The 23,873-nt window shown below is 42.6% G+C and overlaps 1 protein-coding gene across 9 annotated transcripts in view; it reads right to left on the reverse strand.

Annotated features, from left to right (window-relative positions):
- Positions 1 to 23,873, reverse strand: part of NAV2 (neuron navigator 2) — a 766,628-nt gene that overhangs the window by 252,969 nt on the left and 489,786 nt on the right. For all 9 annotated transcript variants that reach the window (XR_007719073.1, XM_050755340.1, XM_050755338.1 and 6 more), the window contains one exon: positions 1,209 to 1,281. Coding sequence is in view for 8 of the 9 variants with exons in the window: in XM_050755340.1 (XP_050611297.1) it covers positions 1,209 to 1,281 (73 nt within the window). In the remaining variant the exon portion in view is untranslated. The remainder of the gene's footprint in view (positions 1 to 1,208; positions 1,282 to 23,873) is intronic.

Consider the following 23,873-nt stretch of genomic DNA (forward strand, 5'->3'; position numbering starts at 1 on the left):
GGAATCCTCTGGAATGAGGACTGACCACACGACGACTGCTTCTGTGACCTCTGGAAGCAGTGTGTCCATGCCTGACTGGGAACAGGTCCAGCACATCAGAGTTCCTACAATTCATCAATTGGGAATTCCTACGGTCCCAATGAGACACAACACACCCACTAGGCACTAATCATGGCCATTTATACTGCCCACCCCCAATACCAGAAGAGACTACCACTCGGAAACGCAGCCAGGAAAACCAAGCTTTCACCGTGTAGCAGAGCAAAGGCAAGGAACAGGTCCCAGACGGAATCCATCATGCCTGCAAACTTACCTGCTCCATTTGGCTGTTTCCTTTCTCATTGTTCTCCTCTGCCCCACCCTGACCACCAGAGTCCATGCTAACAGGCATCCTTTCAAAAAGCAGTCTCACTAGGGAAAGGCGCTATCGTCTGAAGCCCAAACTGCTTTACCTGTTCTGGGAAAACTGAGGCAGGTGCAGCCTAATGAGCTTGGGAGGATGCCTGGGCCTATGGCAGCTCTGAGCTGGCAGCTGCTTGTATTTACAAACAGGAGAGAGCGTGAAAGTTTCAGGCTAAGATGTTGTCTGAGGTGGCTGAGAATTCAAACCAGCCATCTCCAGACCAATAACTAATTTAATAGCAAAACGCTGGTGAACTAATGTGCTAATTAGTCACCAAATTTAAATTAATTAAAAACTAATCACGATGTAAAAATATAGCGTTGCATTAATAAATCACATGCATTTTATAAGAGCAAGAAAAAGTGCTGCTTCCTCTAATAAAAGTTAGAGATAAGGATTAAGCATTTCTCCCTGGAAACTGTACAGCTGAAATATGTTCTGTGGTGAAGCATGCTCTCTCCCATAGATAAGGCCTGACTTGATAGTTAACTGAATTACTAGACAGGTGAATCAAACCAGCATTGTTTAAGCAAGTCTTTCTCGAATAGGACAGCTTTCCCTTCACTACCCTCTCAGGGTCTTGCAGAGGCAGCTGGTATGGTTGAATCTACCTTCTTGGAGTGAGTCTTTGGTGAGTAATAACGTTGGCATCCTCAAGTCTAGGCAACCATTGAGGAACCTAAAGGAAAACAAAACCAGAGGAGCCCACCAACATCCCTTGTCTTAATTGTGTTAATATCATTCATAAGTAACAGGTGGGCATTTCTAATTATGAGGCAGCTTCATAACAAGCGCTCTGACTCACCTTCTGCAGACAGCCCCTGGATGTTTATTCCCTTAGCTGCCAGGAAATTCAAGCAGGCATCTATGTTTTCAATCTAGGGGGGAAAAACAACAATATACATTTAATAAATGTTCACGCTCTCCAGAGCCATCTCTTATTAGGAACAATGGGAAAACAGAATGCTGTAAAAACGGCCGATGGATGAATGAACGCAAGATAGGACTCTTTGTCTATACTTGCACAGGAAAAGTTTACCTAATATCACAACCACATAGTGCCAAAAGTCGAGGCCTTGCATTGCTCACAGCTGCCAAAAATAACCAGGGCGGAATGGGAGCTCTCATCTTGGTCACGAGTGCAATCCTGAAAACTTGAGCAGTTGCCAGAAAAATGGAGGTGGGGAAAAGGTTAGTGGACACACCCATCTACCAGCAGCTGGGAGAAATTGCCAGCCACCAAAGAGGCAGGCAGTCAAACGTACAAACGGTGAATGGGAGTTTTAGCAGGAATCTGGGTAGCATTTACACACAAAATTTTCCAGATGGGAGGCATTGCAGATGACTGGGGACGGCTGTGACCTCCTGAACCCCTCTGTCTTTTGTGCTTTCTGTGACAAGAAGGGACCCACCAGAATCTGTGAGATCTCCCAGGTTTGCCAGGGCTGACGCCACAGCCAAGGGCAAGCCAGTGTCCAGCCTTCCCAAAAGAACAATTAGGTCATTCCCAACAGGCTAATTTGACTTCAGTTGTCAGGGCTAATTATTTTTTGGTTTAAAGGAAAATGTTCTGGCTTGATTAATGTCAATGGGTACCATAAGTAAAAGAAATTTCTTTAGACTTAGCACAGAGATCTTTAAATTTCACACAATTTGCATTTAACAATGGGGACCCCACTCATTCCCCTCCACCATCACCCCACCCCTCATTACTTCCCAGGTTCCATCAACATTCCTATGAACTCAAATCAGTACTTAACCCATGGAATTTATTTTGAACTAATAAATGATAGCCTTCCACAGTATACATGTGACCCTTCCTGTTTCTTCAACCCCAAGCAATTTCCCAATGCTCCTTCATAGCCACAGAAAATGTAAAGTCTCTACATTTAAGAGCTCTAATTTGAGTAGAGTCTAGCTCCAAGGCAGTCTTCCTGAAGATCACATCCACCCACCTACTGACATTTGGCATTTTATGACTTATCTACTCCCAGTCTTTACATCTTCCAAGGACTTTAAATTAAGCTATGGGACACCTGAATAAAACTGCACCCGTATTATAGACTCTACTCGACCCTGAGCTTGAAGTTACTCCATCCTTGCATTTTTAGCACAGGTTCCCATCTCCTTTCCAACCTCCATCTCACACTTCAAGGGTCCTCATCTGGAAGACATTTTCTCATCTCTAGAAAAAGGTGCAGAATGCAACTTCCTGCGAACTAAATGTTGATGCTATGCGTTATGCCTGCCATCATTGCAGAAAGTCCTTTCTCATATACATGGAGGAAAGGTAAGCTTTCTTTTCATCTTTCCTGTCCCCTGTCCAGCCCCAGGGATGACCACTTTTGATGGTGTTGGTTTTAGCAAGTATTACATGATGGAGAAAGTGAGGTAAGAAGGTCAGATTTCTGACCAAGATTACACAGGTCAATGTCAATGGCAGAGCTGGGTGAGAAATCAGGAGCTCCTCCTCCCTGTCATACACAGGAGCCTGCATTTACATAAATGCAGACAACCAGGTGCTATTGGCTTAGAGGGAATAGGGGAGGGGAAAGTAAAGGAAAGACTGGCTGGGAGTACCCTGAGTGTGATGTCTTGGAGCAATCTGCTCTCATTTGTAAGTGTAATAACAGTTGTGCCTCTGAATGCCACTTCACCATACCATGAAATCCTGCTTTTGAGAAAAAATGTTAATTATCAGTGCTTATTTCTACTGTTGTACACAGTGGTAATATACCAAATCCACTCAAAAGGATTTGTTGCCCCCCAAAAGAGACACTAGTATTTAAATCATAATAAAATTATAAAATCCCTCTTCTACTGCTTGCCTTTTCCTATCATTCTCTCCTACTCCTTTTATATAATATCTTGCACATGGCTAGTAAGTGAGGCTTTGGCAATTTTGTTCCCATGGAAAGTGAGAAAAAGAAAAAGCTCACCATCCCTGAATCTCTAATTGCAAATTCAAAAATAGTACACTTGATATTTATCCTGGGAAGTGTCATGGAGGTGGGCTGACGAGGTAGGTTAAGTTTTTTCAGCAATAGTCCAGCAATATGGCACTGAATAAAAAAATAAAGACAACTGCCAACATATTCAAGAAAAGCACTGTTCTACTACAACACTATTTCTACAGAGCTCACATTCCAAGAAGCATAAAGTACATTACTTATATTTATGGAACATTCAACACATACAGCATCATTTAAAGTACATGATAGTGTCTGTTTGCAAGGCTAGCCTTGATACATTTCAATTCAGCCATCTGCTGGACTTTCTTTTAATGTCCGATGCTATTAAAAGGATAATTATAAATAAGTTACCCGAATACTTCTTCTTTGTTAACTTTTTAAAGTCCTGTCATTTTTTTCACAGAATTTCATAATTTTGATCAGTAGCTCTCCACTGGCTAGGGATGGAGGGTGGAGGTGAAGGACCAATTTGTCAACAACGCAGCATTTGGGGCTGTCACAACGGGGGCAGGGTACTATTAGCATCTTACGGATAAAGGCCAAGATGTTGCTAAACATACTACAGTGCACAGGACAGCTTCTCACAACAAAGAACTGTCCAGTCCAAAATGTCAACAGTGCTGAGATTGAGAGGCCCTGAGTTGCAGGATTCTTTCAAGCATTCATTCAGTCAACATTGTTGTGTAGATGTCTGCTCTGCGCCAGCATGGCACTCAATTCTTTGGATGGTGTTGGTTTTAGCAAGTATTATGTGATACAGAAAGTGAGGTAAGGAAGTCAGATTTTTGACCAAGATTACACAGGTCAACGTAAATGACAGAGCTGGGTGAGAAACCAGGAAGTCCTCCTGTCCATCATACATAGGAGCCTGCATTTAGATAATCCTCCTCTAGGGTCCACAGAGCCATTCAACACACACCTTGATTCCTGTCTGTCTCAGGAAGAATCAGAGCACATAAACAAGAGAAGCATTAGGATCTTCCTTTATTAGGTGAACAGAAAAAGCCTAAGGGCACCAGTGTTTTCTTCTAAAGAGAAGAAATACAGGGAGCCAAAAGCAGATGGCTGGTCTGCACTCCAGAAAATGTTAAAACAAAGAACATGGTCATTATTTAAAAGATCATTCGTAAGTCCATCAAGTGCCTTGAATTTTACCTTTCTACTATGATTTCTCTGTTCACAGAAGGAGTTCAAAAAACATTCCTCAAGTCTCAAATCCACTGTTTAATAAGATTCCATTAAGGTTAAAAATCACTGCTGACAAGGCGGCCGAGACCCACGCTCTTTCATCTGCACCCCAGGAAGAGAGTGAGGCTGGGAAGCAGAATGGGGTCAGATGTGGCTTCCAACCTCCTGGCTTCATTTGGAAGGAGATCAGAAAGGGAGATTGTTTCTTTGATCCAGTCCTTCTTGTGATTAAAATTCACCTTAAGGTTTTCTTCTAAATACTGTACAGGTAAACACAATCCATCTTCGAGTACTGTTGAAATTGCCAACTCCTACCACATCTCAAGAGGGAACGGCCCCAGCAGCAGCACCCCAGTAGTCATTACAGCACAATGATGTTCTCGTGCCCATCTTCAACAAGACTCATGTGTGATCCAGACACACAGCATGAGATAAGGATCCGATTAAAGTTGGGAGGCAGGTGAAAGAAAAGACTCTTAAACAGCAAAGTATGTAAATAAGACCAAACTTGTTCATTAGCACGTAGTGGCCAATATAAACTACTTTCCAAAATGAGCTGAAAAATATCTGTATGAAGTCTGACATTCTTTTTGAAGGGGGCTGGGGACTGGGTGAGAAGCTATTGCAGTTGTTGCCATAGAAATGGGTCCAAGAGCTCTGGGACTGAGTTGCTGGAATTTGCAGCATTCCCTCTTCTGGGTTTCCCCAGAAGAGGGACCACCACGTGGCTTGGAGACTCCGGGAGCAGAGAGGTGCTGGATGAAGGATAGAGGTAGAGAAAAGGGGCAGACCAGGATGCACCTCCCCAGAATTCCCTTTGTTTGGAGCCAAATGTGGCCTCCACCTTGTGCAGTGCCTGAACATCCATGAGAGAGGCTGCAATTAAGCCTTTTTGCCAATCTCTGCTGAGACTGCCATCCCAAAGTTGAATAGTTTTTCAGCAGTCTCTGAAGTTTAGACTTGCAGGGCAACTTCCATGGTCTATGTGTGTTGCAGCCTTTGTCTCCCATATCCTGAAGTATTTCCCCACCCAGGAGAGCTAGGGAGTTAGAAAAATCAAAACAAATGCCAAACAACTGGAAAGAGAATCAGGAGATAAGAAACAAATGGAAAACTTTGCATTTCAATCATGATTAAGGCTGGACTTGGGTCTCCTGATAACGCAAAATATGCAAACCTCGGAAGCACTGCTATATATCTCCCTGGTAGCTTAGAGACTGATCAAATACCATCTGTTGTGGCAGTTGTCATGGCAGCATTTTTCTCTGAATACCAGTGTAGCTGAGTGCAAAGCGCATGAAAATGATTAATGCAAACGAAGACCATCTCTATGGGTGCTACCACAGCCTAGGGGAAGATGACATTCTGGGCATACCAAATAAATGGAACCGTAGTTCTTACGGTATAACAGTTTCTCACCAAGCCCCTTGGGAAATCTCCAGTCTGGAAGGAGAGGCAAATAGCTGCTGCATTAAAGTCAGGCATGGTCACAACCATTTTTGTAAATCATGAAATGCCTAAAGCTTAGGCAGTAGGAGCTTTAGACCCCAGGCAAGGCTAAGTGAGAACCTGCAAGTTCTGGTGACTCTGGAAGCACAGTGTAGCTTCTTCATAAAACTCATATGTCAACTCAAACAACTTCCTCCCAGAAGTGGGTGGGACCCTCATACCTGATATTGCTATTTGCCATCAAAAATAATTGTCATCCATTCATTTATCTATTCCTTCACCCCTATTTACTCAGCACCTACTGGGTGTCAACCAATGTGCTGGTGTTGAGTATATAGTGGTGAATAAGACAGACATAATCCCCAACATTGTAGAACCTACAGTCTAACATAGGGAAACCAGCATTAAATAAAGAATGCACAAATAAGTACATGATGACAAGCTGTTATGGTTACCATGAAAGAGAAGAGTGTTGGGAACGTGTATGCAGGAAGGAAGACCTAATCTAGCCTCTGGGTGCAGCAGGGCCAGGGGGAGGGTAACAGACAAGAATATCTTAAGGAAGTGGCAGCATGTAGGTCCACAGATAGGGTTTTTTGTCTGCTTTGTTCACTGATGTAGCCCCAAGCACCTAGGATAGGGTGCAGCACATAATAGATCTACTCAAGAATATTTGTTGACTGAAGGAATGAAGGGAAATTTGTGCTGAGACCTAAGGAATTAGCCAGGCACCAACAGTGGGGAGAATAAGAACTTACCAAGCCTAGGGAATCCAAAGCTAAAAGACTCCATACAGGATCCAATATACCACATTCTGGGAACCCAAAAAAAGTCATAATGGCTGGAGCATGGTGGGCAAGGGAGAAGGGCAATGAGAGGTCCCTTGAGCAAGGGCAAACAGGGCCACATTGGGGCATGTTGACCACACAAAGGAGTTGACATAGAGAAGGAGCAAAGGCAAGGGTCTCTTCATTCCTTGGGAAGTCTTGTCAGTACCTCGACCTGCCCCATTACCATGGCAGTAGCAACCCAGCCAAGTCCTTCCTATCTGAAAGCTGGAGGATGGATTATTTCATGTTAGGGATGGGTCAAACAGGGGCCTCAAGGTAGGGTTCCAGAGGCTTCTGGGCTGGTCACAAAGAAGGGGAGGGATGGGAGGCAAATATCAACATCTGTGGTCACATGTACTGGAAATGTCTGTTCCGTATCTAAGAGGTCTCCATATCCTTCTAATACCCCTTCCTCTGTCTCTTTCCAAAGGGAAAAAAGAAGAAGAAAACAATGAAACAAAGCCAAAAAGCAAAACGAACTTTGGGGAAATGCCTTCCTAAATGTCTGTCTTGCAGTGTTATCTGTCTCTTTCCTCTATACTCCTAGAGGCCACAACTTTACACATGATTTACCCACCTTCTTTTTTTTCTTTTTTTTGTCCACCTGTATCAGTGTGGGGGGCCTAGCAAACTCACAAGATCGCATGTCTCATGGAGCATAGTGTGGTCCTGGAGATGCACAACCCAATAGGGCAGAGTTTGCGGCGTCCTGACACTATACTTTTAATTTTAGAAGGGGACCTCAGAAATGAGGGAAACACATGGTGGTGCTTCCAGTTCTCCTGGGCATGGAAATATTCGGGAGCATCAGGGCCTGCCCTTGTGTAAGCCACACAGGCTGATTTATAAAGAAAGCCAACTTTGTCCAGTCATAAGAGGGGCTCCATGACTCTGTCCCAGCTTTGACCATTCAAGTATTAACCTTTACAGCAAGCCAGCTCAAGCTCTCATGGTGGCTTTGAAACAGGAAAGCTTAAGAATGTGGGAATCAGGGGCTGGACACAGCTTATGAGTCCCCATGTCAGACTGCTTCTCCTCCTGCTTTATTGCCTTGCCCAGCTCCTTTTAATTTGGCAGTGTTATCCACCATACTGTTTATAATATTTATAACTTCAGCTTTCCAAGATGTTGTCAAAAATTCCCTTTTTAAAAAACTTTTTAAGAGTCTCTCTGCTTTACAGCAAATGGGCAAGTCCATATGGATACAAAGAAAATTATCTCTAGAGAAAAAATTGAAAGCAAGATTCTCAAATTCCTCCAGTGACTATCTTTTTCCACTTTGCTTCCAAGTGCCTAGAATAATTTTCCTATTATTTTCTGACTTCTCAATTTTTCCCATGAAACAAAGAAAGAAACCTGGGAGGGGAGTTGTAGCTAAAGTTCTAGAAGTCTATCCTTACTCTGGAGGTTCCCATAAGAAACTCTTATGGTTGAACTCTGTTCTCTTTTAGAGATGGTAGACCCTACGAGAGGAAAAATTCCACTGGTGACCAGTGTTGTCAGAAAGGCCCAAGGATACCTTTGTGTACATTCAATCAATATCCCATTCTGTATATCCTTTCTCCTGCTACAATTTCAGAGTAACTCTCCTTAAAACTTCCTAGCACTTCCAAAAGGAATCACTGCTCCAAGTCAAGGACTTCAAGCTAGAAGCTGGACACAAACACAAAAGGGGAATGATTAGGGCTAAGGAGTGATATTTAGAGGATGTAATACAGGCTTTAGGTTCTGACAAGTCTGGATTCAAATCTTGTTTCTGGCATTTACTAAATTATGATGTTCAGCAAGTTACCCCAGTGTCCTGATCTATAAAATGGGCATTATAACACCTACCCCCCAGGGTGGTGGTTGTCATTAGACAAGAGGATATATTTGTGATGTTTAATATGTGCCCAACAACTGGTAGTTTTTGTTACTGTGTTGTAATTTTAGGCATGAGTGGCCCTGGGCAATAGTTCTAAGGACAGGACATTCCAAAGCTGTGTCTTGGGTTGGCCCCTGGTGAAACAGAGAATCGAACAGGCTTATCTGCTTTCCGTTTCCTCCTCCCGGCTTTCCTTTCAAGCACAGCTCTCCAGGAATCTGGGCCCTCTCCATAACCTGATGTCATGCTTACTTCTCCACAACTCTTTCTTGAAAAGTTGCTGATAAACAAATTCACATCACGACCGAAGGGACTGCCATTGGCTTCCCACATTACCTCTTGCCCACAATTATTAGGTGACAATATCTGTTTAAAAGAACATGACTTTGGACTCCTCCTACCCCGGTTCTGGCTCCCTGACAGATGCCCACAAGACTCTGAGAAAATTATTAACTGCTTCAAGCCTTAGATTTGTCATCTGTAACATGAAATGCTGATATCTATCTCCCACCATTACTGAGAGGATTGGGTGGGTGGATATATGTCAATGATCTGGAACTTCACATATTTAGAGCTCTAAAAGGGCTCATTCTTCATGTAATTTCATAATGGCAGAATTTTCATACCAGTGGCATTTCCTGAAAGTGAAAGATCATTTCGAAGTGTGAGACACTCTGAGACTTGTTAAATTATGTGACACTAGTACAGCCTTTCTACGAATACATAATTTGTCACTAGCATTCATTTTTACCCTGCCAGAACCACAACTATCTATCCAAAAGACTTTGTGGTCCAAGTCTCTTCTATTGAGTTACATGAGAAAGCCTAAGACCTTTTAGGCAAATAGTTTTCATTAAGGAGAGTCAACAGTCCATTACGAAAAACAGTATGGAAGTTCCTCAAAAACTTAAAAATAGAACTACCATAAGAACTACCACTGTCAAAAGGAAAGTAAATTGGTATTTCAAAGAGATATTTGGCCATTCAAGCATTAACGTTTACAGCAAGCCAGTTCAAGCTCTCATGGTGGCTTTGAAACAGGAAAGCTTCAGAATGTGGGAATCAGGGGCTGGACACAGCTTATGAGTCCCCATGTCAGACTGCTTCTCCTCCTGCTTTATTGCCTTGCTCAGCTCCTTTTAATTTGGGGACTCATGTTCACTGCAGCACTATTCACAATTACCAGGTTAGGAAAATAATCTAAGTGTGCAATGCATCAAAGGATAAATGAATACAGAAAATGTGGTATATTATAAAATATTATTCAGCCATAATAAAGGAGGGAAATCCTGCCATTTGCAACAACATGGATGGGCCTGAAGGACATGATGCTAGGTGAAATAATCTAGGTACAGAAAGACAAATCCTGCGTGATCTTGTTTATATGTGAGATTATAAAAAGTTGAATTCATGGAAGCAGAGAGCAGAACAGTGGTTTACCAGTGGCTGGTGGATGAGGGAAATGGAAAGATGGTAGTCAAAAGGTATCAACTTCCAGTTTTAAAAAGAACAAGTTCTAGAGATCTAAGGTACAGCATGCCTGGTACTAGAAGTATCAATTATTTTGACTGTGGAAATCATTATACAATGTATACATATATCAATTTTACTTTTTAAAAACCAAATAGTTTTTGCAGAAAACATTGGTTTTACCCACAGAGGAGGAAATAAACGTGGACTCAAACTTTAAGAAAAAATTCCTGACTTCCAGTCCCCCAAGACACACAACAGAGGTAGAGAGAATGGGATTACAGACACTTGGAGATGTCACCCAGTGCAATTACCTGGAATCTGACAGTCTCGTTCATTCCTTGAAAATACAGACTGAGCATCTATTCTCTTCTCAGTCCTATTCAATGGGCAGAAAATGCAGGCAGACAAGACAGTGTGGTCCTTCCCTCAAGGAGCAGCTAGTCTCCTGGGCAAGAGTTGACTTTAAGTAAACAATCACTCCACTAAACATACAGTCACAAATATGTTAAGGGACAACTTATTCTTATCAAGGCACCTACTCAAAAGCCTGACACTTACTCACTATGCTCTTTTAAAAAGGTCTGGATTGTTTTTTTGGTACCTTTGCCATATTACATGCTTAAACCCATAAGCCACCATAGAATCTTCAAGAGGTAGCAGAATATAAATGCAAAATTAAATAAGACAGCAGATCCTTGAAATTCAGGAGTAGATATGTCTCTAGAGTGCAGTGAATCTTCAGTTTTGGAAGATCACTAGACCACATCGTTATACCCACAAAATAAGTAGATATAAAGGAATATGGTAATGGAAAAATCTGTAGAGGAAGGCCAAGAGTGAAACTCACTCCTCAGCTTGGTACCAGTTCCCTCACACCAGCCTGTGTAAGTCAGCTTTGTGCTTTGTGCTTCAGCCAATTTACCACTATCGGCAGCTTATGGTTCTTCTGGTTGTTCACGAACAGTCAATCCATGCATTTCCTGAAATTCCAAGGATAGTATGTACTTAAATGTAAGACCTGTCCTGGTGGCATCCATAAGCAGGAAACGAAGCCAAGCAAATACCTTTGAATGCATTAATACTCAATTCAGAATCCTGCAGGACTTTGCTTACCTACTCTGATGATGGCTAGAATGAAGGCCATGGTCTGCTATTCTCTGCCTTTATAGTACACCCTATTGTGTTAATGTCTATGAGAAATCTAACCCCAAATCACCATTGTTTCCACTCTAATTTCAAATTCTGCTAGCAATCAGTGGGTGATTATTACATATCAGGCACAATACTAGAAACTTCCACATACATTACCTCAATCTATGTTTTATTTCAAAAGCTAGTTGTAGGCATGGCTAAGGAGTTGCACCTGAATGCTAGATCACTGATGACTGTGAATATATAATTTGGGGGAATTTTGCAAGGAATACACAAAACATTTTATACTAAGAAACGATTTGGCCAATAGTTTCAAATTCTAAAGTCTGTGATAAAGGCAAAGAGCTACATGCCAGCCGATTAGGAATTATGAAATTAAAAATAATTAAGCATATAATAACTAATTCTCCACTCTGCATACTGCCTACTGCCACAGCCACAATGTCAGAGGCATGACCAAAATCCACTGAAAGAGGAGAGCAAATTAGACAAGGAAAGATTCCATTACAGGATATCCCTGAGCTTTCCAAGGCCACAAGATACCTAATGCACCTGTGAAGAAAAAGTGATAATTTTTAGGTCGTCATAGAATGCTAATCTCTGTTACTATTTACATCCTTGCCAAATCTTTGGTTGAACTAGATAAAATTGCCATTTTTGTAGGTAAAAAATGGTTAAATATTGGTCATTCCATATGGTTCTATCTATATATCCACATATCAGGAAGGCTCCCTCCACCCACCCCAAGGGCTAAAATTAAACTGCTGGGTAATCATAAAGAGAGAGCACTTGATAATCATTCATAAAAGGAGGCAACCAATAAATTCTGAAACTCAAATCAAATCTTGGCAAATCCTTCTCAAAGGAGTCTCACAAGACTGGTTATGCAATGTATGTAGATGAAAAGACCAAGTTGGAAGAAATACCCTATCCAAAGGCTAACCATGAAAGGCCCTTTGGTCTGGTTAGGGTTTCCTCTGTACAATCTCCTTGGAGAAACAGAAGGGGGCCTGAGGAATACTTTAATGCCAAGTTGACTCACTTCAGAAAACCTCCCACTAAAGGTATGCACGAGTAGTCCCTTAGTGGAAACCTGGAATGCATGCCCCTTTCTTCTTGCTTCATATTCCTTCAGGGGAAAGTATATGAGATTAAATTGTGGACAGGTTCTCCCCTGACATCCAACTTTGTGTAACTGGTACCATGTTCCCACCACTGTGGGAGCCCTCTCACCCATGAAAGCTACTGAAATAGGAAAAGTCAACTCATCTCAAAGTTTCATCATTATTGGAGCTATTACTAAGAGGAGATTTCAAGGGTAGAAAGGGGAATTAAGGATTTCAGATGACCAGATGGAAAGTCCAGGGAATCTTGGATTTCTCAGGGATCCTTGGCCACCTTTGGGCAAGGTACTTAATTTCCCTAAGCTTCAGTTTTTCCTTTAGTAAAATGGGGATAATTATTCCTTTCTTGAAAGCCGTACAGAGACCTTGCCAGAAACTAATATTTGCATTCTTACGAAACATGAAGCACTGGGCTAAATTCTGTCTCATACATTATTATTTCAGTTAATTTTTATTTTTTTAACCCACACTAGATAAGAAAGATATTATTATCATTTTTCAGATGGGGAGATGGAGGCACAGGGTGTTTAACAGCCTTCCTAAGTCACAGCTGTTAAATAGCAGAGTTAGAATTTGAACACAATAGGAAATGTTTTGTAAGCTACGAAGCCCTGTGCAAACATGGGGCATTAACAACCAAACAGCAAGTGCTTTGCCAGAGCTGAGGAGAAACATCACCACCTTTCTTGGTCATTTTTCCTGCCCTCTGACTTCAGCAGTACAACAAGGCAATAAGTAATCAGTCCCTCCAAACCAAATCTAACCTTTACATTTTAAACAGGACACTTCACAGAGGAAGAAGTAACTTCCTTAGGGAAGACATTTAGCTTCTTCTGTAGTATTTTAAATCTTCAGGAGCAAGAATAATTTAAATCAATATAAACATTTATAGGCCTTATTTCCAAATCAAAATGCTCCCAAAACAGAGATCTCTCAAGCTACCATATGCCAGTGCTTAGGATTCCTGAGGAAGCTCAGGAAACTTATGAGAATACAATCATTTAGGGATCAAAAACCTCAAATGTGTGCAGGGGGATAGGCTGGTAACAAATGAGTAAAAGGGGTTAGGTATAAGACAATAGGGAATGGTGGAGATTGTGACCAACAGCCCACACCTACCTAAAGGGGGCAGCTGCTACCCAGTTATAGTCAATTTTTTGCCTGTTGCATGCCAATCCACAAAAGATCAACTTTAATGAAATATATTGATTTTTATCTAACTGTTGGCATCTGTTCAGTTTTTGTTTTAGAAGCACCTCAACTTAGCCTTTTGGCCACCATTCTCTACTCTCTGAAGTGAGCACACTGGCATTTGTCCACTGACCTGACCAGTTCCCAACATGCAGATGCCATAGGCTAATCATACCTTACAAAGTGCAAACAGGAATTCCTTGCTAAGTTCCACTTCATGGCAAAATTTTTTTAAAAACAACACATATACAAAAAAACACCCCTTTGATGCTAGGCTGAAACATAAGAACTCCATGAAGACATATGCAGGGAGGTGGATCCAAGCATGAGGCCCAGATGGCTTTTATATAAACCACAATCCACACAGTTATAAATCACCATCCAATTTCTCTTTCAGCTCAGATATGTAGCCATGTTTCCCTTCCCCCAGCCCCAACCTCGGTCAGCCTCACATTTGCTACATTCTTTAACCTTCCTGAGTACACCATGTTGCCACTCACAACACCTCAGTCCCAATGCAGGTGTGTTGGAAATTTCTTCATTAAACATGCACTGAGTGAGCATCTAAGAGATTGCTAAGCAGTGTGAGCAAATGGACAGATGCGACTCCTGTCCTCAAAGAAGTTAATGTCTAGTGGGGACACAGGCATTTAAGCCCACTATACTAAAGAATTATCACCCCAAACATTCAGTGGAAAAAAAAAGTTACAGAGGTTAAGTGAGCTGGAAGGGGGTAGAGAAGGCATCTCAAACTCCAATCAGATCATGACCATGTGCACAGTTCAGATCATATCAATTTGGAACTTACAATAGTTCTAAGAAAAAAGAATGTACAAAGCAGGAATGCCTACACTTTTGACTTCCCTGGGCCACACTGCAAAAAGAAGAATTGTCTTGGGTCACACGTAAAATACACTAACAATAGCTGATGAGCTTTAAAAAAGTCGCAAAAACAAAGATCGCATGATGTTTTAAGAGAGTTTACAATTTTGTGTTGAGGTGCATTCAAAGCCATCCTGGGCCGCAGGCGGCCTGTGGGCCACGGGTTGGACCAGCTTAAAGGCATCCTAACCTTTCCAAAAAAGCAAAAGGATTCCCTCATATTAACTTTTAAAACTGCAAACAACTTTACAAACTAATATATAGTTAAATGCATGTTTGCTCAGTCATATCCAAGCAAAGAGGCTTTGTTACTTAACTCAGAGACAATGTGTCATGCTTGGCAAAGTGTGGTGGGTCACAGAGCAGTAACCTGGGGAGACTGTCAAAAATGCAAATTCCCCAGCTCCTCCCTAGGCATACCAAATCAGAAACTCTGGGGGTGGGGTCCGGCAATCTGTTTTAATAATCTCTCCAGGTGCTTCTCACACATAAAGCTTGAACACTACTATCGGAGGTTTTACCAACCCAAACACCATTTCCCTTATTAATGTAAATAATCTGTTATTTTGGTGTCTTTTTATTTACCTTTATAACTGAGTTAAAATATAAAATTGTGAGTGAAGAAACTGAATCTCACATTTCTTGAGAGCACTTAAACTTACATAGTGCATTCAAAATATTAAAATGTGATGTGTCACATCACTCCATTCTCTCTGAAACTCCTGGATTGTTGGACCACTTATTTAGCTTTCTCATCTGAGAAACATTCGCTGAGCACTTCTAACATACCTAGGCCTATGCCAGGTGCTGAGAATATGGATATTTTTACTGAACTGAAAAAGATTTAAAAAAAAAAACTATTCACATTTCAAAGCTTTGATGTTATTAAATAGCATATAAAATGTGGTAAATTCCTAACATTTGCTTAAATGTTATGTTAATTAACAAGACAAACATATGTTAGTTGTGGGGACAAAGTACCTACTTGTGAGTTTACGTTGGCAAAGAGGTCCAGAAGATGCAATATTCACTTCTAATTACTGAGATGAGATGCACTTGCCTCTCTCATGACAGTTCAGTATGTCTATCAGCCCACGATGTGGACACAGTGCTAGAAATAAAAAGCTGTGGGTCTCTGTCCTCCACATGCTTCCCTATTGATGTGCTCTGAATGGACTGATGCAGCAAGCTCCATTCTGAAGGGTTCTAACCATAGAAGCACCTTCCAGTAAACTCAGAAATCCAAGGAACCCACATTTACAGCAAAATGAGCCTATGCTGTAAAATCCAAATAGCTTACTCTCTGATATAGGAAGAGTTATTTTGCATGAATCCCAGTGTATTAGTTTCTTATTGCTGCTGCAATAAATGAACCACAAACTTAATGGCTTAAAACAATACAAATGTATTATCTTACAGTTCTGGAGGTCAGAAGTCCAAAATCAGTCTCAGTGGGCTAAAACCTAGGATTTGGCAGGGCTGCATCCATTCTGGAAGCTCTAGAGGAGAATCTGTTTCCTTTTCCTTTTCCAGCTTGTGGAGGTCACCTGCATTCCTTGCTCATGGCCCCTTCTTCCACCTTTAAAGCCTGCAACTTAGCAACTTCCAATCTCTCTCTCCAACTTAACTTCCATTGTCACCTCTCTCACCTTCCTTACAAGAATCCTTGTAATCACATTGGGCCTGCCCAGATAATCCAGGATCATTATCCCATCTCAAAATACTTAATCACATTTGCAAAGTGTCTCATCAGGTAAGATAATATATTCACAGGTTCTGGGGATTAGGATGTGAACATTGTTGGGGATGGGTTGACATTATTCAGCTACCCCACTGAGGGCGTACTTTTTGAATATGAAGAAATCTTTTGATGTACCATAGTTAGAAAATATGTGACTTGTAAACAGGGCAGGGAATGACCTTCTCATGTGCACTCACTGTGAGCCAAGATGAAACCAAGTGCCTTTTATAACCCCCCACAACAACCCTAGAAGGTAGCTTCCATCATTATCCTTTTCCAGATGAGAAGACAGACTCAGAGAAATTAAATTAACTTGCCCAGCACACATGCCCCGTGTGTGGAACCCAGGTCTGCCTGATCCCAGAGCCCATGCTTATTCTTCTTATCTCACATCTCCTTCCCACAATAGAATGTCGCATCCTGAGCCTCTGCCTATGCCTAGATGAGGGGCTAGGGTTACAAATGGAATGTTTGCCTTTCCATGTCATAGTGAGTCTTTTTTTTCTCCTTTAATCAATTTCTTTACATGTAGAATAGTATAACAGTTAAGGGAGTAGACTCTCAAGTCAGCCTTCCAGCAAACAAACCCCAGCTTGCCACTTACTAGCTGTGTGACCTTGGGCAAGTTACTCAACTGCTCTCTGTTCCCTCATCTGTCAAATGACAATAATAATTATATATGCTCTCATAGAGGTTTAGGAAGATAAAATCAGTCAATACAGATGAAATATCTAAACCAGTACCTACTCTAAGTGTTTGCTGTACTTTATTAAATAAAAGCATGGTGGAAAGTCAGGGACAAAGGCGCTACAGTGTGAGGGGAAAGAATGAGAGGTTCTTTATCACAACCCACAGTTGGCCCCTGGCAGAGCACATCAAGTGGCATCAAGGTCTAAGTTCTCTATTCTTTTTAATGGAATGGATAAAATATATTCCTCATTCTATACGACTGTTATGAGAATAAAATGAGTTAAAACATGTAAGGCACTTAGAACAGTACCTTATCATTGTTTTTGTTATCAACATTAATAAACTGGTGGTTGTGAGGGTGCTTAAATATGCTCACCTCAAGCAACACAAAAAACTCAACAAACTAAAAATTAACCACAATTCCTGAGAGTAATTACAGCGTTCTATTTGGGTCCTCTGGATAAACTGAGGAAGAAAAGAATTAGGGAAAGACACTTCTAGAACAGTGCTACATATCTATTTTTTAAATCCTATAAAGAACTTCCAAATTAATACTGAGTGCTCAAAGCACTGCTCAGCTGTAGATAATGAAATCAGAATAATGGTATGTTACAATCCTCTAGTCACACACACACACATTCAGGTCAGCTCCCTCCTTGGTCTTTCTGTCTGTCCATCTACCCATCCTGTATTTACTAAATGCTGACCACATGCCATTCACCAAAATGACAGATGCTTAGGATACTCAAGTGAAAGACATGGTATCTCCTTCAAGAAGATGAGTAAACAGACAACCACAAGAGAGTGTGTTATGCTAAAGGCAGGCACAGGACACTTGGGGACACAAAAGATGATAGGCACCTCATTATGTCAACACCTTGAGGAAACAAGTGACCTGAATATTAAAGGTCACACTGCCCAGGAAGGGGCAAGCGGGAGGTCACTCCTAGCAGACTGGACAGTACTTTGTCTGTAAATAAGTACTTTGTACATTATCAAAGTACAAAGGCATGAGAATACATGGCCTCTTTGGCATACTGCAAGGTGTCTGGTCTTGCTGGGGCATAGAGTTTGAGTGGCCAAGTGGTAGGAGAGGATGGTAATCAGATCTTGAAGGATCTTCTATTCTGTGCTCAAGAGTATGGAGAGGGAAATGGGAACGCAGTGAGAGTTTTACACAGGCATGACTGAAGAGAGAGACAGACGTGGAGGTTGTTGCCACCTTTGAAAGACAATGAACAATGGCCAACACATAAAAGTGATAGCGTGTATGTGCCGCCCTGGGCGGGAAGCAGTGCATGCTTCCTGCTGATCTTGGCCCTGAGCTCTTGCTACTTTGCTTTAAATTCTAAGTGGCCTATGGACTTTTCTTCATTCCTTCTTGGTTCTGCAACATGTGTGTACCCTTAGGGCCGTGTAAAAATAGGCCCAGGGCCCAGGGAAGAGGCAACTCAGCTGCCCAAGGATCTCAGACACTCCCCAGGCATGTGGCCGGCTTTCTGGCAGCTGTTGGGAGGGCTCGAGGTCACTGGGTCTGGAAACCTGATCCCACTGCAGATGGCCTTCTCCTGGCCCAGGAGACTCTGGAGAGAATGTAGCCAGAGGTACCTGGCGCCAGGGCTCTTCGAGGCCAACTCAAGGAGCTGCCTTTCACAAGGGGCCACCTGCCCATTTCAGCTTTCATGTTCCCATCAGCAGGTCAACTCAGGCCCTTTCCAGAAATATTCCGTCTCCTCCCTTTTTGCTAACTCTCAGCTAAGCCTAACCGGTTCTGCTGTATCGGCAGATGAAAATTAAGGAGAACAAGGCTTGGTGAGGTGGAGACTATTTTTGATACCCCTTCTCTGTCACAGAGGTAAACACCATATCTCTGAAAATAGACTTGGGTTCGAGCTCCAACTCTGCCTCTGCCTAGGTAAATAATCTGGGACCAAGAGCAACCTTTTAAATCCTCAGTCCCCATGTACAACATATAGACAATAACTGCGTCTTTATCATAGGGCTGTCCTGAGTGATTAAGTAGGCTCTCAGCACATAGTCTGGTACATAGCGAGTACTCAGTAAATGTTAGCTCATTAAAATCTCATGGCAACCCTGCGAGGTGTTGTTCTCTTCCACATTTCTCATAGAAGGAAGTCAAGTGCCAAGGCCAAGTGGATTATCCAGGGCTACTTATGATGGGACTGAGTGAGACTGACCACCCTGCTCTGTGACATGAGATCTCTCAGGGGTTTCCTTTGAGTCCAGTGCTATCATTCAGAGAGATGTAGGTATACAGATGAATTCAAACCCCACTAAACAAGCCCCCACCCAAAAGCAGGGTTGGCTGTTCCCGAGGCATGTCTGCTTTTTTTTTAACAAATACTTAAGTCCCTTGAAAAATCATCAAAAGAGCTAACATCTACTGAGGCCAGCAACTCTGTGGCCAGCAACGTGCCAGCACTTCATGTAGATTGTCCCATGGAAGCCTTAAAACAACCCTGTGGGGCAGGTACTGTTACTACCTCTGTTATAGGAACTGGTTCCCTTACAGCCTAAGGGACATGCCTGGGTTACAAGCAGTTGGCCTTCCCAGCCCTTGCTCTCAGCTGTGATGCCTTGCAGAGGTCAGAGGTAAGTGAGACCTAATCCGACTGTGTCTTTTCACAGAAAAGAGACTGAGGAGGACCAGAGAAAGGAGGGCTGGAGCCAGGAGCAGAGCAGAAACCTGATGCTGCCAAGTTCCTTCCTAGGCTCCATCCCACTGCATCTCCCCAGGTGCTGGCCTCCTGCAAAGGAGGTGGCCTTGTCCTGGGCTACCTATCCCTACTTATAGCAGCTTTTATCGCTCATATATGGGGTTCCATAGCTTTTATTTGGGAAAATGAGGGGTTCTGCTTATGGAATAGAAGTTAGAAAATCACTACCTGGCCCTTCTCTGTGCCTAAGTGTAGATTCCTACTGTCTTAGGAACTCCAGTGTGGGCATTTTCCATAGAGCTCCCTGAAAGGACAGGGCAAGAAGCAGAGCTGTGCCCTACGCAGCAGGGGCACCAAACCTGGGGTCTATGGAGCCCCAGGGCATACATGAGCTGGCCTCTGGGGTTCATGATCTGCTCAGGTTGTATGCAAAATTCTGGGGTAAGTGCAATCTGGGGAGGAGAGAGCTAGAAGATTTCTGAAGGGTTCTCAGATTTCCAAAGGGTTCCATGTCTCCCAAAACATGAATGGCCACTGAAAGAAATCTTCATTGTCATAGCAACTGCCATATACTGAGTGCTGATTATATGCCAGGAGAATAGGGATAATAAGATCACCAGCATCAAAGGGCTATTGGGAGGATGAACTAAGGGGACATGCTGTATTTGTAAAGCACTTAGCATGGTGCTTAGCACAAGGCAAACGCTGTAAGCTTTGGTTGTATTTTATCACTTTAATTATTATTATCCATTATTATCATTTTCATTGCCTCATTAGTCTTCATGAAAACTTTATGAGGTATGTATTATTATCAACCCCACTTCATACAAAAGGAAATATGAGGCTTCAAAGAATTAAGTAATTAGCTCAAGGCTGCAGAATAGCAGAAAAGGAATTGGAAACCTGGCCTGGCTGGTCCCCAAGTTCAGGCTGGCCCTCAGTCTAGATGCACTGAGGGAAGAAGGCAGGAGGACTCCTTGAAGAGCCCAGAGGAAGCTCTGGGCTCAGGTGACCCCAGGCCCAAGATCAGCTAAAGGGGAAAGCAGGCCTGGGGCTTTTTTGCTGAAAAGGCAAGCAAGCCTCCCTAACTTTGCACTTCTCCTCATCAACAACAGAAAGGCAAGCTGCTTAAAATAATTATGACGAAAAAAGAAAACCACCCCCTGCCACTGGTTATTCCCAGGCTCCAAAGTGAGCCAATGCCCCCAATGTCTTGAGTATAGTGAGTTCAAATTGGGAAGCAGGTCCGCCCCAGCACCCGCTGGCTAACCTCCAAGCAATGTTTTTCCTTCCACACTAACACATAACTCTGCTGAACACACCACTTGAAAGCCAAAGAGATGCCCCTTGGTTGCCATGGCAATGTTAAATAGACAAAACATTTTAACCAGCTCTGACGCACACACACACACTTACTTAAGGGCCAAGGGGATGAATTTGGTGGGGGAGAGGGAATGGGGGTGGGAGTGTTGTTTCTAAAGCTCCATCTCCAAGAATTTGGCCCCAAAAGCATCTGGGTCAGACTGAAACAGGGCAAAGGGCTCCTTAAAAACAAGCCAAGGCTGGGCTTGCTCCAGGAAAGGGAAGCCACTGCTGTGCCTCTCTGCCTTTAGGATACAGTCCTGGTGCCATTTGATGAAGGCCAAGAGGAGGGCGGCACTGAGGGTTACAAATGCTGATGGAAAAGCATCAGGCTTGCGTCCCGGAAACAGCATCTCAGTTTCTCACCCAAAAGGTGTGAGTGTTACACCAGCCCACAGCAGTCAGGAGGACTGAATGTGTCATGGGCTCATAAGCCTTAAAGAACTGTGTAGATGCACATTAGTGCTGCTATAAAAATATTAACAGCTGCTTCCAACTGGGTTGTGTTTCCGTTTCCCAAATTTCATGGCTGAACTTCTGTCCACAGGAATTGATGACCTTGAATTTTTTGCTTTAGAAAACTCTGTTCTGAGGTTTCTCTCCCAGATGTAGGAATCTGTGTGATAAAGCATACAGAAGGCTTATCCCAGGTCTGAAAAGACCTCTGTGCCTATGAGTCTGTTGTACTCTGGGCTCTTCCATGCCCCTCCTTTCACCCTAGGCACAGCAGGACGAGGAGTTGATGTTGCCGAGGGGCTAGAAGAGCCTCACCAGACACAGTTTGTGGCAATTTGGTACCATCAATGAATGATTGTTTGTAAAACCTTCCTCTGTGGGATCCATGATATCCTCAGGTAAACCCATTCTCCAGAAACGGGTTCCATGCCTGGCTGTCTCCGCTTGAAATCCTCTTCCACCCATCGTCTCTTGTGGTGAACTCTCTGACCTTTCAAGACTAACCCTTTAGAAGCTATGTTGGAACCTTCCTTGTCCTGGGGGTAGAATAGGTCCCCACTGTGCCATGCACAGATGTCTGTGGGCGCAGCTGCAGTAGTCTATTGTTCTAATTGTTCTCTGGTCTCTTGCCCACTCATCTGAGTTCTTTGAGGGCAGGGATCACATCTTGGTCACCTGTGTATTCAGCTTGGCCTAGCCCAGCACCTGGCATTAGCAGGCACTCTGTGACTGCTTGCAGATTGACAGTCTAAAAGTACACAATGCCAAGCCCATTATGATTACGCACTGCTGCCCCTGGAATCCTCTAAGCCATATTCCACAAATGTCTGCTTTCACTTCCCTATCCTCTGGGAAGACCGCAGGAGTTAGGGCAGAGAACAGAGCAGCTGGACAGCCTAGTGGGTTAGGAAGAGTGAAGGGAGGGAGAAAAAGGTGCCCTCTTCCAGGGCTTGCTCCTCCTACAAAGCTCATGCTCCTAACCTACCCTTTAGCTGAGGATACGAACTGACCCACTGAAAACTGAAATAGCACCCACTCCATTCCTGCTCTGAAAAAAAACTGCTTTTGTCTCCATTATTAAAGGACCCTAAAGGTGCTCTATCTGTTTTCTTAGGGAGTGACCACATTAACTCTATGCTGACTTTCTTTTTTTCTGGCAGAGCCCGTTACCCTCCTAACAGGATACACTTCCCAAGTTCTCATCTCATTGTGTGTCATCTTCCTTCTGCCATGCTTTCTACATATCTCCTCCTTTGGTATCCTCCAAACAGGCAATATTTAGCAAACAACCAATGTTTATTATTGGCCACCCATATAAAGTCTAATTAGAAGGTTAACCACCTAGGAATCTAGAAATGGTGGCTCACACCCTATACCATATTGTCAAATTATACTTGAGCAAAATATGCTTGTGTGCACACAGGTGTCCTATTAGCCAGAAAATCACCCATGCCTGTCTATCAAAAGAACTTCCTGTGTGATCTAGTGAGTTCTGCTTTATGAACTTGTCATTGTTTCGTGATGTAGGGGCAAGAACAATGATCCTATTGTCCTTACCATCATCCTACTTATTTCCTACAGAATAGAATAACTGTGGCAGAGGTTCTTACATTTTCCTGGACTCACATCCTGTACGCTGAACTATTCTCTGCTAGGCTTACCACAAGACTGTGTCTGCCTCCCCACCCCTAAGCTGGAACTAATTATCACAGACAATTATAGGATTTTATATTCTTGTATTCTAAAAAAAAAAAAAAAAACACACACACACACAGTTCACACACACAAAAACAAAAACAAAACAATATAGCACTGGCATGGCTGAAAGAGTTATGGAGAAACTGCAACACTGCATTGGTGCTATGGTAGTATTTATAAGTAACTTATTTGCATATAAATTTGCAAAGAGGAATGTGAAGTGACAATATTACATGTTGAGCATCTCAAATCTAAAAATCTAAAATCTGAAATACTCCAAAACCCGAAGCTTTTTGAGCATGATATGAGGCTCAAGGAAAGTGCTCAGTGAAACACTTTGGATTTTCGGATTTGGGATGCTGTAAATACAATGCAAATATTCCAAAATCCAAAACATTTCTGGTCCCAAATATTTCAGATTAGGGCTACTCAATCTGTATAAGCTTGGAAGTAGACTCTAACAACAAGCAAAACCTCCAACAGAAGGTGCTTAGAATACAGGTGCACCAAATAGAATAAAAGGTTGACGATTTCCACACACCCGTTCTACATGCACATTATAATGGGCTGGGGCAATTGCATCAGTACCTATCCTGGAGGGAAATAATGCATCTGTTTCATATGAAGATAGGACTACATGTGTAGCATGCCTGCACTAAAATTAAGTCTTCTATCATCCAAATTTTCTCAATTATTAATACCCTAGACAGCTGCAGTAGC

Source organism: Macaca thibetana, chromosome 14 (assembly GCF_024542745.1).
Source record: "Macaca thibetana thibetana isolate TM-01 chromosome 14, ASM2454274v1, whole genome shotgun sequence".
Lineage (NCBI taxonomy): Eukaryota > Metazoa > Chordata > Mammalia > Primates > Cercopithecidae > Macaca > Macaca thibetana.